At 46.1% G+C, this 15860-nt stretch overlaps 1 protein-coding gene across 4 annotated transcripts in view; it reads right to left on the reverse strand.

Moving 5' to 3' along the window:
* The window catches only part of DNM1L (dynamin 1 like), a 64662-nt gene extending 60629 nt beyond the window's left edge, over positions 1-4033 (reverse strand). For 2 of the 4 annotated variants that reach the window (XM_050918503.1, XM_050918500.1), the window contains exon 1: positions 3801-4033. In XM_050918503.1, coding sequence (XP_050774460.1) covers positions 3801-3902 — 102 coding nt within the window. In that variant the 5' untranslated portion in view covers positions 3903-4033. The remainder of the gene's footprint in view (positions 1-3800) is intronic. The other 2 variants (XM_050918524.1, XM_050918512.1) reach the window with 1 other exon arrangement.
* Between the last annotated feature and the right edge of the window lie 11827 nt (positions 4034-15860).

Genomic DNA, 15860 nt, shown 5'->3' on the forward strand with positions numbered 1-15860 from the left:
TTAACCACAGAGCAAAGCCATCAGAGCAGTTGGACGCTATTGCACTATTTTATTGTGTGTGTTGCTTATACAGTATTCCCAGCCTGTGCTTTTTCATGAAATTTGATAATGCAGAAAGCTAACATCTAAAACCAAAGGAGAAATAAAAAGCACACATTCACCACTAGGAATGACAGAATAACCAGAATTAGTGACACAAGATTAGTGTAACAGGAAGGGTTCAAAGGGCAGAAGCCAGTAGTAACAACTCAACTCTTTTTGCTAAGGTTGGCAAGAATGCTAGCAAAATATCTATACTATGACACAGAACTGCTGCTCTACACAATGCCTGGAGAGAACTGGAAAATGATCAATTCTCACACTGTTTGGAGTAACACAAAACATGACTAGAGGGGCAGAGGCATCTGAATAATAGTGCCCAAAGCTCAGTTAGGAAATATTTTATAATTAGGACTAAAATGTGGTTACAGAGAGAAGAAATAGGACACTGAAGTTCAGCAGAACATGTTTTCAAGGAATGCAGGAAACACTGAATCACAAAGCAATGGAGGAAAGGAGCACACTGGGGAAATAGAAAGCGTTCAAAAATAAATTAGGTGCATGCCTGCAGGATATGGGCAATTTCTAGCTAAAAATACTGTAGGAATGAATAGAATTCACACACCATGCACAAAAACACAAAATATATCATGGATAAGAGAAAGGCACAAGCAAGGTATGAAATATTATATAAAGGGAAAGAGTGGAGCTATTATAACATAGAGGGAGAACAAAAGTGATGAGTGTGAAATTAAAATTACAGAAGATTAAAACAATATTCCTTTCCAAGGAGAATGTATATAAAAAAATAAGGCCATTTAAGGAGAGAAACAGACACAAGGAAAGAATGAGAACAATTCACTGACAGGAGACACACAGAAATTCTCTTTCATTTGACAGTGTCCGTTTTCCACAAAGAATGAGGCTGGTGAAGAATACAGAAATGGATTTGAAAAGTCAAATGGAATAAAGAAAATATTTTTAAAAGTCTTCATATGCCAGCAAACTACTAGGAAATTAGGCATCTTCGAAGAACTCCAGGGCCATATGGCATTTAACCCCAAAATTCTGAAGTAATTGGCCTACACAGAGAATCTCAAGAAGGTTAATTTCAAAATTTACTTAAATAAGGCAATAAAGCTAAAGTAACAATTTAAGAAGAAATTTGAGGAGTCTCCAGAAATCTGTAGAATCATAAACCAACCTTAATAAAGGAACACAACAAGAACACACTCAGGCGGCTATAATTTCACTGAGGGCAGACAACATAGATTCATATCACAGCAATCAAGGTTAATGAATATAATAATTATTTTTACTTTTAAAATATTAGGAAGGATGCAATTTATCTAGACTTTACAAAGCCCTTTAATATAGTGTCATGAGACCCCCATCTAAAAAGTAAGTAGGATAATTATGAAAGTATTAAATACAGAGCTGTTATTAATATAAAAACAGAATATTTATAAGAGTGGACCATTCAAATTACATGAATTGTAAGGAAGACCATTATTTGCTCTTTACATTTACGAATGGTATATGAGGAGAAAGTTGTTAATCCTTTGAGATTCTTGCCCCCAAACTGCCATGTCAATAAATTGCACAAAGTTAGGCAAGGAAAGTTTCAGACAAAGGGTCAGGTGGAAGAATGCCACAATTACACCTGCTTTGGGAAGTGAATTACCCTGAAATATACTGTAACTACTGCTTTACAATTCTTTTACATTAAGAATAATTAATATCACTGGAAGAGATTAAATGTTTTCAGAGGATAATGGTGTCCTTTCTGCTGCAAAAATAGTAAAGCATTTAACCGTAAATGCAAAATAGACTTTTTCCCTAAGAGTAGGAAATATACCCTTGACAGTGTTCTATTACAAGTATTTTACATCTGTTAGAATAATTATACATCAGTCATTTAGTGTATCTGAAGAATGTTGGTAAAATAGAATGACAGCCTATTCCTGTACTTCTCTTGACCACTACATTCTAATTGACGTAGAGAGCCAACCTATTATGTGCTTCAGCAATACAGCCTCTTTTGTAGTACAAGTATTTCAAAGGTCAAAATGTATAGTGCTCTCCTGAATAAATCATTTTCTGAGTGTCTGATATTCTATTATTTCCCATTCGCCCCATATATAAATATAACTGACCCTCAAGTATCCAGAAATTGAGTTGGATTTGGTATAACTTACAAAAAGAGACATCAATCCTAAAAATAAAGCAAATTTTTTCTTACAAAATTTTTAACAAAGGGTACTACTTCTACACAGAAATAGGATGTTGCAGTAGTCACTCTCAGAGCCCAGATCAATGGGCTCATGATGTGACATTAAAAATAGCTATGTAGACATTAGGACTTGGGCTGGAGCTCCGGCTCTGAAGCCTAGGGAGGGGAGTGGGCTTTGAAGTCAGAGATCCAGCCTGAACCTGAAGTCTGAGTCTGTAGAAACAGGCTCAGAATCGCTGCCACGGGATCCTGCTTGCTACGGAGATGTACCAATCCTGCAGCAAGATCCACGTGGCCAGACTGATCCACCTGCAGAAAGCTCCACTGAATTCATTGGGAACTCAAGGGTCTGTCCACGTAGATCCACCTGCAGAAGTGCTGCCAAAATATATAAGTTCTGTCTAATTTCCATGAGTTTCTATGGTCATAGGAATACAGTCAATTTAAGTAGCTACAGTAAACTTTTTTTTTTTTTTTTACACACACACACACCCCTACAGGAATAACACTGCTTTACACTATGACAAATGAAAGAATTTTAAAAATCTAATTTAGCTGGTAACTACTTATGTGTGTTACTTTCTGCATTTCTCCCAGTATAGACAATGGGGGAAAAAATGCAGTACTACTACTTTTAATTCGTTTCACTTTCAGTGTCCTAGTGCTCAATGTTTGGGTTTCAAACCCTGCACAGGAACTTTCTCTAAGAACTATTTTCATTTAGATAGGTAAAACCTTATTAATAGTCTATGATTTTATATTTTGGTTTTTAAAAAAATTAAGGGTCACATTTAAGTTGACATCATCCCTTTAAACAACAGTATGGTATCAATTTGGTTTTTAAATCATACTAGCACTGCTAGATTAAACCAGTAATTTGTTCCAATTATTTTGCGCCAACAGAGGCTCGCGGTTTTTAAACAGGTGCACCAAATTGCCATTTAACACGAATCAATCCAAGTAACTGCCAGTGATGTTAAATGCCGGTACATGAGAGCAGAGGGCCGGAGTCACACAGATGAGGTGTTGGGAGTTACCTTACCAGCCCCATCTTACTACACCCCCTTTCCAACGTTATGCAGCCCAAGCACCGGGAAGGTCAAGCCCAGAATAAAACGGGGGCCTGCTAGCGGCCCAACACGTCAAGATGCTGGAGTGGGCAGCGCAGTCACCTTCAGTGGGACACTTGGAGCCGGTCCCTTCACACCTCCCCCTCGCTCAGGCCCCCCGCCGAAGAGGGAACAACCCTCCCCCGCCTGCCAGGGCTGAGGCACCGTCAGTCACTGACGGGCGCTGGGCGCAGCAATCCGGGACACCGGCTAAAGGGCGCCAGCGGGTCTCCCCGGGGTCCCCCCGCCGCCGGCTGGCAGGCCCCGGAGGAGCCCTCGGGCGCCAGGCAGGAGCGGGCTCGGGGGACTCAGGGCCCGGACCCGCGCGAACTCAGCTCCCCGCCCCAGCCCGCGTCCCCCGGTGCCCTTCGCAGAAGGGCGGCTGCCGCCTCGGGCCCGCCGCTCGCCGCCTCGCTCACCTGCGTCCCCACCACCACGATCTGCGGCAGCTGGATGATGTCGGCCCCCACGGCGTTGAACACGTCCTGCAGCTTGTTGATCACCGGGATCAGCGCCTCCATGGCGGCGGGGCGCCCGGCCGGGGACGCGGCGGCGATGAATGGACCCGGCAACCAACGGTTCTACCTCCCCTCCCCCCCCGGCCACTACCCACCATGGGCGCCGGCCCCGCGCGCAGCCCGAGCCCAGCAGGCTGTGCGCGCGCCCCCGCTCCCGGGGCGGTGGCGGCAGCCGCAAGGCCCGACGGGAGTTGTAGTGCCAGGAACCGCGTAGCGCCCTCTAGTGGCTCCCGGAGGCAGCGGCAGGCTGAAGCGGCGCAGGCTGCCAGGCCTCGCCCCTGGACGAGGGGGAAATGGTGCAGCAAAAGCCAGGGGCCTCCGGCCCACCCCTATAGCATAAACAAACCATAGCCCTGAATTGTCATTCATTATTGTGCCTAATAGAACAACAGATACTGTACTACAGAGGTACTGCAACTGGGGATGCGACTGCGCCCCTTGGGTTGAAGTAGTGACAGCCCCAATAAAGGATTTCTGCCCTCAGCACCCCTACTATAAAAATTGTGCCAGCACCACTGCTGTACTAATACCAAAGTCCCTGCACTAAGTAACCACAGAATAACCAAACCACCAGGCCTTCCCCAGCTGTACAGTGTTTATTTACTACCCCCAGGTTTACACAGCACCTTCCCCGCTTCCTCCATAACAGGCTCCTCACAAAACTCCCAAATACCCTCCTTTGCCCTGCCAAGGTGCAGATGTAGCGATTAATGAGTGGGGGTGAAAAAACACAAGAGAGACCCTCAAAAACCTGTGGGACTCCTGCCTTGCGCATGTGCAAGTTAACTCTGTCTTTCACCTCAGTTGCATGTATTTTTATTTCTGTTGTAAGTAATTTTCAGCAGTCCCTGTGAGGAGATGGCAAATTAGCATAGGACACAACCTGCGGACTGATTTGCGCCAACCCTCACACTGAGAGAGGCTGGAGAGCTATGTCTCTGAAATGCAATCCTGGGAGACAACCTAGTTGTTGTAAAAGCACAAGTGCCCTGTCTATGTTATAATTTCCATTCCTTCCACTGATGCAGCTGCACAGATGTTGAATTACAACTCTGAAGTTTGCTAGAGCTCTGTTAACAGAAGTAATTACAAAGGAGTGCATCAGCATTACCTCCTAAGCAACTTGTCTGATGGCAAATTGGTGCACTTCCTCAGTGACGTTAACCCTACAAGGTCATCCAAACAGGAGAAAAGGGTAGCCAAAGGGATATGAAAATACCATAAATGGACAGAAACAAAATTAATAGCATTAATTTTCATAACTTGCCACGTTTAGTAAAGTGGAGATGGGCCCAAACCCCAACATTCAGATCCAGATCCAAAACTTCACCAAAGCAGAAGTAAAGCCGATCGAGCATTTCAGCTCAGATCTGTTTTACCGGGAGTCATAAGGGCAATTGCATATGCACAGCAGAGGGATGCTGTGGAGAGGACCTCTCTACAGAGGAGTCCTATATTCCTCAAAACGTGAGTGTTTATGGGAACCCACCAAGGCTGTGGAGGCTGATGCCAGGAACATCTAGTGCCTTGTCTCCACACTTACGGCACACAGTGAACACTACCACACATTTAGAAGACTGGTGTACCATCAGCACTCAGAGTGACATCCTGCAATTGAGTCAGTTACATAACCTAGTCTCCTCTAAGAGATGTCTCCCTTTACTTGCAGTTATAGTCTTGGCTTCAAGGAAGAGCAGCAGGTCGAAGGAAGGGGCCCGGGCAGAGACAGATGCATCGTGGAGGTGAATGCCTGGCTGCGAAGATGGTGTCACCAGGAGGGCTTTGGCTTCCTCGACCACGGGATGCTATTCGAGGAAGGACTGCTAGGCACAGATGGCGTTCACCTTTCGAGAAGGGGAAAGGCCTTATTTGCGCACAGACTGGCTAACCTAGTAAGGAGGGCTTTAAACTAGGTTCGACGGGGACAGGTGAGTAAACCCCACAGGTAAGTGGGGAACAAGACCTGGGAGATGGCTTGGAAACAAGAGGGAGCACGGGCTATAATGGCAGAGAGAAAGGAGGGTCAGGGCAAAGCTGGGAGGCAAGATCAAACCAGTATCTTAGATGCCTATGTACAAATGCAAGAAGTATGGGTAATAAGCAGGAAGAACTGGAAGTGCTAATAAATAAATACAACTATGACATCGTTGGCATGGGATAATACACACGACTGGAATGTTGGTGTGGATGGGTATAGTTTGCTCAGGAAGGACAGACAGGGAAAAAAGGGAGGAGGTGTTGCCTTATATATTAAAAATGTACACACTTGGACTGAGGTGGAGATGGACATAGGAGATGGAAGTGTTGAAAGTCTCTGGGTTAGGCTAAAAGGGGTAAAAAACACAGGTGATGTCATGCTGGGAGTCTACTACAGGCCACCTAATCAGGTGGAAGAGGTGGATGAGGCTTTTTTCAAACAACTAACAAAATCATCCAAAGCCCAAGATTTGGTGGTGATTGGGGACTTCAACTATCCAGATATATGTTGGGAAAATAACACCGCGGGGCACAGACTATCCAATAAGTTCCTGGACTGCATTGCAGACAACTTTTTATTTCAGAAAGTTGAAAAAGCTACTAGGGGGGAAGCTGTTCTAGACTTGATTTTAACAAATAGGGAGGAACTTGTTGAGAATTTGAAAGTAGAAGGAAGCTTGGGTGAAAGTGATCATGAAATCATAGAGTTTGCAATTCTAAGGAAGGGTAGAAGGGAGTACAGCAAAATAGAGACAATGGATTTCAGGAAGGCAGATTTTGGTAAGCTCAGAGAGCTGATAGGTAAGGTCCCATGGGAATCAAGACTGAGGGGAAAACAACTGAGGAGAGTTGGCAGTTTTTCAAAGGGACACTATTAAGGGCCCAAAAGCAAGCTATTCCGATGGTTAGGAAAGATAGAAAATGTGGCAAAAGACCACCTTGGCTTAACCACGAGATCTTGCGTGACCTACAAAATAAAAAGGTGTCATATAAAAATGGAAACTAGGTCAGATCACAAAGGATGAATATAGGCAAATAACACAGGAATGCAGAGGCAAGATTAGAAAGGCAAAGGCACAAAATGAGCTCAAACTAGCTATGGGAATAAAGGGAAACAAGAAGACTTTTTATCAATACATTAGAAGCAATAGGAAGACCAAGGACAGGGTAGGCCCACTGCTCAGTGAGGAGGGGGAAACAGTAACGGGAGACTTGGAAATGGCAGAGATGCTTAATGACTTCTTTGTTTCGGTCTTCACTGAGAAGTCGGAAGGAATGTCTAGTATAGTGAGTGCTTACGGGAAGAGGGTAGGTTTAGAAGATAAAATAAAAAAAGAGCAAGTAAAAAATCACTTAGAAAAGTTAGATGCCTGCAAGTCACCAGGGCCTGATGAAATGCATCCTAGAATACTCAAGGAGTTAATAGAGGAGGTATCTGAGCCTCTAGCTATTATCTTTGGGAAATCATGGGAGACGGGGGAAATTCCAGAAGACTGGAAGGGGGCAAATATAGTGCCCATCTATAAAAAGGGAAATAAAAACAACCCAGGAAACTACAGACCAGTTAGTTTAACTTCTGTGCCAGGGAAGATAATGGAGCAGGTAATCAAAGAAATCATCTGCAAACACTTGGAAGGTGGTAAGGTGATAGGGAATAGCCAGCATGGATTTGTAAAGAACAAATCATGTCAAACTAATCTGATAACATTCTTTGATAGGATAACGAGCCTTGTGGATAAGGGAGAAGCGGTGGATGTGATATACCTAGACTTTAGTAAGGCATTTGATACGGTCTCGCATGATAGTCTTATAGATAAACTAGGAAAGTACAATTTAGATGGGGCTACTATAAGGTGGGTGCATAACTGGCTGGATAACCGTACTCAGAGAGTAGTTATTAATGGCTCCCAATCCTGCTGGAAAGGTATAACAAGTGGGGTTCCGCAGGGGTCTGTTTTGGGACCGGCTCTGTTCAATATCTTCATCAACGATTTAGATGTTGGCATAGAAAGTACGCTTATTAAGTTTGCGGACGATACCAAACTGGGAGGGATTGCAACTGCTTTGGAGGACAGGGTCAAAATTCAAAATGATCTGGACAAATTGGAGAAATGGTCTGAGGTAAACAGGATGAAGTTCAATAAAGATAAATGCAAAGTGCTCTACTTAGGAAGGAACAATCAGTTTCACACATACAGAATGGGAAGAGACTGTCTAGGAAGGAGTATGGCAGAAAGAGATCTAGGGGTCATAGTAGACCACAAGCTTAATATGAGTCAACAGTGTGATACTGTTGCAAAAAAAGCAAACGTGATTCTGGGATGCATTAACAAGTGTGTTGTAAACAAGACACGAGAAGTCATTCTTCCACTTTACTCTGCGCTGGTTAGGCCTCAACTGGAGTATTGTGTCCAGTTCTGGGCACCACATTTCAAGAAAGATGTGGAGAAATTGGAGAGGGTCCAGAGAAGAGCAACAAGAATGATTAAAGGTCTTGAGAACATGACCTATGAAGGAAGGCTGAAGGAATTGGGTTTGTTTAGTTTGGAAAAGAGAAGACTGAGAGGGGACATGATAGCAGTTTTCAGGTATCTAAAAGGGTGTCATCAGGAGGAGGGAGAAAACTTGTTCACCTTAGCCTCCAATGATAGAACAAGAAGCAAGGGGCTTAAACTGCAGCAAGGGAGATTTAGGTTGGACATTAGGAAAAAGTTCCTAACTGTCAGGGTAGTTAAACACTGGAATAGATTGCCTAGGGAAGTTGTGGAATCTCCATCTCTGGAGATATTTAAGAGTAGGTTAGATAAATGTCTATTAGGGATGGTCTAGACAGTATTTGGTCCTGCCATGAGGGCAGGGGACTGGACTCGATGACCTCTCGAGGTCCCTTCCAGTCCTAGAGTCTATGAGTCATTCCCCCACTCTCCAGCATCTTCAGCGAGCCTCTCCTATATGCTTTTTGTTGGGAACTGGGGACTCCCGGCTTCTCCCCTTTTTGTCTCTCTCCTGGGAGTTAGGGAGTTTTATGGTTTCCTTAGTCCCTTAGTCTCCACCCCCCACCTCTCACGCAATCCTGTATGTCGTTTGTTTATCCCCAATGTCAGGAAGTCAAAATGCCTCTCCTCTAATCCCTCCCTCCACCCTACTTCCAAAAATGAACCCTGCTCTGCAACCAAATTTCCTGATGCCCCCTCAACACCACATCATAGCTGCCTTTTGTCTGCCTGCACAATAACCCCATAAAAGGAAGGGAATCTCTCTACCTTGCTGTCCTGACACATGGCACCTTGGTTTGGAACATTTGTAAAAACTTAGAATTGGGCTGGCTAAATGGAGACTGCTGGAAACCATGAAGGAAAGGACTAGGGTAATTTATAGGGGGGAGAGAAAGAGTACAAGTGATAAGCAGACTCTATAATATGTAAGACATCAGCAATATTTGGCAATGAGATGGATCCCAGATTTAAAATCAGATGGATGAGGGAAGAAGAAAGCTATCAGCCAGATTTATTAGCTAACAGACTCTGCATTAAATGTTTTTTTGTTATGTTCATAGCATCTAATTACTGGCAAATCACATCCCAAACTTGCTTCTGCTAGCCAACTTTTGCATTTCACCTTGATGATCAAATCACATCTGATGAGCTTTATCCTGCCAGCAGGAGCTCATATGACCTATTATACACAGAAATCATAACACTGGGAAACTATTCCCAAGTGCTCAGCACCTTTCCCTAAATATCTACAATACACTGAAACCAACTTGCTTGATGTTCTGGCACTGGACCATGTTCAAAGTATCTCTAGGCAAGGGACCTTTCTGTTGCTTGAGCATCCCCACTCCTATGCCCTATGCTCACTGATGTTCATGCTAAGTGATCACTCCATTACATTTATTCAGCTTGGTTGCTTATTTTAAAATCACTGGCTTTTTCACCTGTTCTCTTCCTATCTGTGATATCCTCACTCCAAAGCACACAAAATGAGTTTTAAAGAAGGTATATAAGGTAGCTTGTTGAGCCTTTATAGCATGAATACAAGTGTTCACTCAAGAACTACCAAATGAAAGAGTTATGAATATAATGGAATTGAATTTTGTTAACTTTTACCCCACTATTCAGCCAGCTCTAGTACTGACACCCTAGCACTTGTTTGAGTCTCTGTGACAATTAAGTGCTGGATGACATCATGCTTTGTATTCATTCTATGGATAAATTGGTCAGTCCTTTCCCATTTCCGCCAACCATCGAGAGGTGACAGGAAGGTAAAGAAAGAAAAGGGGAAAGAGAGCAGAGTAAGTCTTGTCTTCTCAATCAGCATTGAATCTTCTCTGCACAATTCTTATTCCCAGTCAGTAAGATGTATTTTCCAGCCATATTTGGATTTATTATCCATTTATGTTTTCATAAGTGAGACATCCATAGCAAATGGAATATCAGTGCTACTGGAATGACTAATATTTCATGACAAAAGTTTAAAGCAAAAATTAATTAGTCATAAATTAATATATTCATGAAAGAGAGAAGCAGTTAAAGCTCATGCAAGGTAAAGTGCAGAAAATTGTGCTTGAATGACTGTACCCAGGGCCGGCTCCAGGTTTTTTGATGCCCCAAGCAAAAAAAAAAAAAAAAAAAAGAAAAAAAGCGGGGGAAGGAGTGCCACTACCGAAGCAAAAAAAAAAAAAAAAAAAAAAAAGCCAGAGTTCTGCCCCTTGAAAAGTGCCACCCTCAAAGACCTGGAATTCAGCCCCTTGAAAAGGGCCGCCCCAAACACATGCTTGGAACGCTGGTGCCTAGAGCTGGCCCTGATTGTACCTGGTGGGGAAAAGTCCCAGTGGAATGTATTATTCCCAATAATGATACAGTAATCCATTGTGATTATCCAGTGGCATCGGTTAACCTTTGGAATGCTAACGCTCAAGTATTCCTGTCATGGGCAGCAGGTCGCATAGGCTGGGGAAGGCTGTAACTCCCCAAACAACCAGGCATGGCCCTGGCTCCCTGTGTGCGGTGGCTCCAGTCCTGCTCCTACTCCAGCCCCCGAGTGCTCCAGTTGGGGCTGGGGCTGGGGCTAGGGCTGGGGAGACTGCATGCTGCCCACCTTCCCGGTGCTCCAGAGCTGTGGAGGCTGGGGCTGTGCATGCCGCCCACCTTCCTGGTGCTCCAGGGCTGGGGGACTGGGGCCGTGCTCCGCCCACCCCACTGAGCTGGGGAGGCTGTGGTCGCCTACCCTCCCCTGTGCTCCAGGGCTGAGGGGACTGTGGCCACATGCCACAGGCCCTCCCGTGCTCCAGAACTGTGGAGCCTGCGGCCACACGACACTTGCCTTCCCAGACATCTGGGGCTGGGGGAACTGCAGTATGCCCTCCTGTGCTCCGGAGCTGGGAGGACTGGGGCTGCGTGCTGCCCACCTTCCCGGTGCTCAGGGAACTGCGGCTGCACGCCACCCATTCTCCCAGCACTCCGGGGCTGGGGGACTAGCCTGGGGTGGGACTGGGCAAGTGGCTGTGGTGGGGGAGAGGCTAAGGCAGAAGAGGTGGGGGTGGGGTTAGCCTCTCCCAGCCGGTGGTTCACATGCTGCCCAGTACTGAGGTACAGAACCTGAATTCTGGATCCTGGGAAGTGACGGGGGAGCCGTCCCTGAGTTCATTCTCAAAATGCCAGCTTCTGGATTCCTTGGAAGAACCAGGCTGGGCAGAGGAACAGGAAGATGAAAGGTGCTGCTGTTAAACCCGTTGTCTCTGTCCTTCTTCCTGTAAGAGATGGACTGGGGGACACCCCAGGACCTCAATGGAGGCAGGGAACAGAATGGCTTCCTAGCCTACTTAGGGGTGCGTAGGGCCAAGGAACAGAATGAGGCATGGGAGTCTAAGTCCGTGGAGCCGTTCATCGGTCAGTTCTGAGAAGAACCCTTCTCCCTCAAACAGGAGATCCTGTATCTCCTGGGACAGCCTGGAGGACTGCAACCAGGAGCTGCGCCTCATGACCATTGTGGAGGCAACTGCCCTGGTCACAGAGTCCGTGGCATTCCAGGCCACCTGGAAGATGCCTCTCACCACTGCTTTGCCATTGTTCACTAAGGCAGCAAACTCCTGGGCTCAGTCCTGTGGAAGGCCCTCGAACTTGCTGATGGAGTCTCACAGGTTGACATTGTACTTGCCTAGCAGGGCCTGATGGTTAGACATCTGAAATTGCAGGCTGGCTGTTGACCAAATTTTCCTGTGAAACAAGTCCAGCCTCTTGGTGTCTTTATTTTTCGGTGTACTACTGGCCTGTCCCTTTCGTTGATGATGGACATGACCAAGGACCCCGCTGGAGGATGGGTGTACAGGTATTCAAATCACTTCACATGGACTTAGTACTACTTTTCCACCTTCTTAGAGGTAGGCAGAATGGAGGAGGCGGTCTGCCACACAGACTTAGCAATTTTTAGGTCCCCTGGGTGGATGGGCAACATGACCTGGGCCATGGTAGAGGAGGGTATGATATTAAAAAGGTCGTCTGACTCCTCTGCTAACTCCTCGACCTTGAAGTTCAGCCTGGCAGCCCCCCGTCAGCAGGGCCTGGTGCTCCTAGAAGTTCTTTGGGAGGGATGCTCATTTGCCAGGGGCCTGCCACAGCTTCGTCAGGAGACGACGAAGATGACTGCACTGGAGGGGGAGGGGCGGCTTCCCCTTGCTTGTCTGGGAACGGCTCCTTGAGCATTAGGGTGACCAGATAGCAAATGTGAAAAATCGGGAGGGGGGTATGTGTGTGTGGGGGGGTAATAGGAGCCTATATAAGAAAAAGACCCCAAAATTGGGCCATCTGGTCACCCTGTTGGGTATTGGTGTCACCAACATGTCAGATTCAGCACCGTGCTCCAACTCTGGGGTGCCAACTGTGTCGGGGGCAGTTTGTCTGATGTGGCTTGGGAGGAAAGGTGGAAGTATGGGACCGGCATAACAGGCTCCCCCACGGGTTCCAATACTGCTACTGAGCAGGCCACTGTCCCTGCCTCCATACTGCCACTGCAGGATCCACGCCGATAGTGATTAGTTTTTTTACAGGCAAGGGGCTGAACTCCCCTTCTGACTCAGACCATTGCCCTTCCAGTGACTAGGGCAGGGCTGTAGATGCCTGAGTCTGCCAACTGACCCTCGTCAGCAACAAGTAAGGAGAGGGCTAGGATCAGTACTTGCCCAAAGAGAGGGACTGGGGAGCCAGAAACTGGTGCTGCGATTGGGAATGATCTCGCACTGGGAGGGATCCATGCCTGGGAGACCACTTAGTGACAGTAATCTGCACTGTGGTGATCTCTGGTGGGAGATCCGACAGTGCAGTGGGTACAGGGATCGGCATTGTGACTCAGGTGTCCCGTGCCTTGTAGGTAGCAACCTTGGTGTCAGAGACTGGAGTCTTCTAACCAAGGCTGCTGTGCTGAGGTCCTAGGCCGCGGTGATGGGGATCGATGTCTGTGGTCCAGGGATCGGGAATGGCCACTGCTTTAGAGGATGACCCCAAAACATGCTTGCCCCTAGATGCCAGGGCCTTAGCTGGGTCCATTGCCTGGCTATACATCGGCAGTGCTGGCTGGCCTACTTGATCTTTGGTTGCTGGGCACAGATGGCCCTATGAGGGGCTGGGATGCTCTGCTGCTCCCAGGAGTCCGAGGTTTAACATCCCTTCCAACATTTTATCATAATTAATTATCATAACTGGATATTCTTCTTTTCCATATAAATGTCCAATCTTTGTTTTAATGTTGCCAAGTTCTGGTCCTTAATAACTTCCTGTTAACAATGTGTTCCAGTGTCTAATTGCGCGTTGCGTGAAAAAGTATTTCCTTTCATCGGTTTTGAATTTGCTACCTTTTAATTTCATTAAATGTTCCTTTGTTCTCATGTCAGGAGTCAGAGAGAATATAAGTTCCCAATTTATCTTCTCTGGACCATTCATTATTTTATATATACTTTTATCATGTCCCCTCTGATTCATTTCCTTTTTAAAGAAAACAGTCTTTTCAATCTCTCTTCCATATGGATTTTTCCATGACCTTGAGCATTCTTGTCACCCTTTTCTGAACTCCTTTAAATATGCAATCCCCTTTCTGAAACAGTGTGACCATTTCTACACACAGCATTCTGGAGGCTGCAGCATTAAAAGTCATATAATGATAAGATATTTTCCATATTATTATTCTCCATCCCATTCCTTATGCATCCTAACATCTTGTTCGTTTTTGACTACAGCTGTACATTGAGCAGAAGTCTGAATTGACCTATCTACAGACACTCAATTCCCTTCTTCAGAATCTTGCAAGGTATAGGAGTACTTTACATTTTTCCCTCCAGTGTGCATTACTTTGCCTTTGTCAATGCTGAACTTAACTTGCCATCATGCTGCTCATTTAGTTGGCTTGTTTAGATCTCTGAAATACCTCAGTCCTCTAGTTTTGATTAATCTAATAACTTTGGGTCTGCTGCAAATTTTGCTACCTTCTCTACTCACCCTCATGCCCTTTTTGCAGATCTTTAATAAATATATAAACCCCTGATTGCTGGCTCAGGCTAGAGCAATAGGGCAAGTCACCTGCATGCGAGAATCAAAGAAATGCTAACAAGTCACAGTGTGTTCAAGCCTATCCACTTGTTAGAACAGATCAAAAGGAGATGTATTGTTTTCGCCTACCTGCATTCTGTTGTCTGCTATCTCATTACATGTAGTTCCATTATGTATACCCTGTAATTAGCTAATTCTAAATCAAAGGTATATTTACTTGATGTTTAAACTTCATGAAAACTGAGGAAAGATTGTTTGGATTATTGTAACTAAATGTATTGTGTATGTATCTGTAATTGGATTGTCCAATCGGGATCGGAGCCTTTGAACTGTAAATGAAGAAGCATGCTAACTTCAAAGCATGGGTCATTGTGTTCGACATTGGGAAATCCACGGACCCAGTTTGTGTTTAGTCTGAGGAAAAGCCAATGCTGGAGCCACTTGCCAGATTGCCTCCCAGGGAGGACACTTATAAGAATGGATCTAGGGAGCAATCTGTATCTCTGGATGTCGACTGAGTGGAATACTGAGTGATTGAACAGATACCTAGAGCGATTCTAGGTAATCCCGAGAGATGTATGGAACACTAGCAGATTACAACATTTTTGTAAGGTTACCAGGCATCCAGTTTTTGACCGGAACACCCAGTTGAAAAAGGACTCTGGTGGCTCGTCTCTAAAAGTCCAGTAGGTGGCACAGTGGGGCTAAGGCTGGCTCCACATGGCTCCCAGTAGTGGTCGATATGCCCGGCTCTTAGGCGCAGCTCCCACTGGCGTTGCCTGTGGGTATGGGCAACATGCAGAGGCCCCTGGCTAATGCGCCTAGGAGCCAGATATGCCAGCTGCTTCCGAGAACCACCTGAGGTAAGCACTGACCAGCCACAGCCCACACCCCCTCCCACATTCCAACCCCCTGCCTGAGACCTGAGCCCCCTCCCACACCCTGACTCCCTCCCAAAGCCTGCACCCCTCTCTCCTCCTAATCCCCTACCCCAGTGCTGAGCCCCCTCCCACACCCAAACTCCTTTCCAAAGCCTGCACCCCGCCACATTCCAACCCACTGCCCAGCCCTGAGCTCCCTCCTGCACTACGAACCCCTCAGCTCCAGCCGAGAGCCTTCTCCTGCACCCCACAGCCCAAGCCCCCGCCTCCAAGCCCACACTCCCAGCCAGAGCCCTCATCCCCTCCTGCACCTATCATAGTATCTTTCCCCAATCTGAACCTTAGAGTCCAAAAGTTGGGGTACCAGCATGAATTCCCCTAAGCTTAATTGCCAGCTTAGATCTGATAAGCTGCCACCAATCAGGACTTGGAGTGCCTGATAAACCCTGGTCCCCCCAAAACCTTCCCTGGCGACCCCCAAGACCCAGACCCACTGAATTTTAACACAAGGAAAGTAAACCCCTTCCCTCACCGTTGCCTCTCCCAGACTTCCCCTCCCTGGG

The sequence above is a fragment of the Gopherus flavomarginatus genome, chromosome 1 (assembly GCF_025201925.1).
Source record: "Gopherus flavomarginatus isolate rGopFla2 chromosome 1, rGopFla2.mat.asm, whole genome shotgun sequence".
Classification (NCBI taxonomy): domain Eukaryota; kingdom Metazoa; phylum Chordata; order Testudines; family Testudinidae; genus Gopherus; species Gopherus flavomarginatus.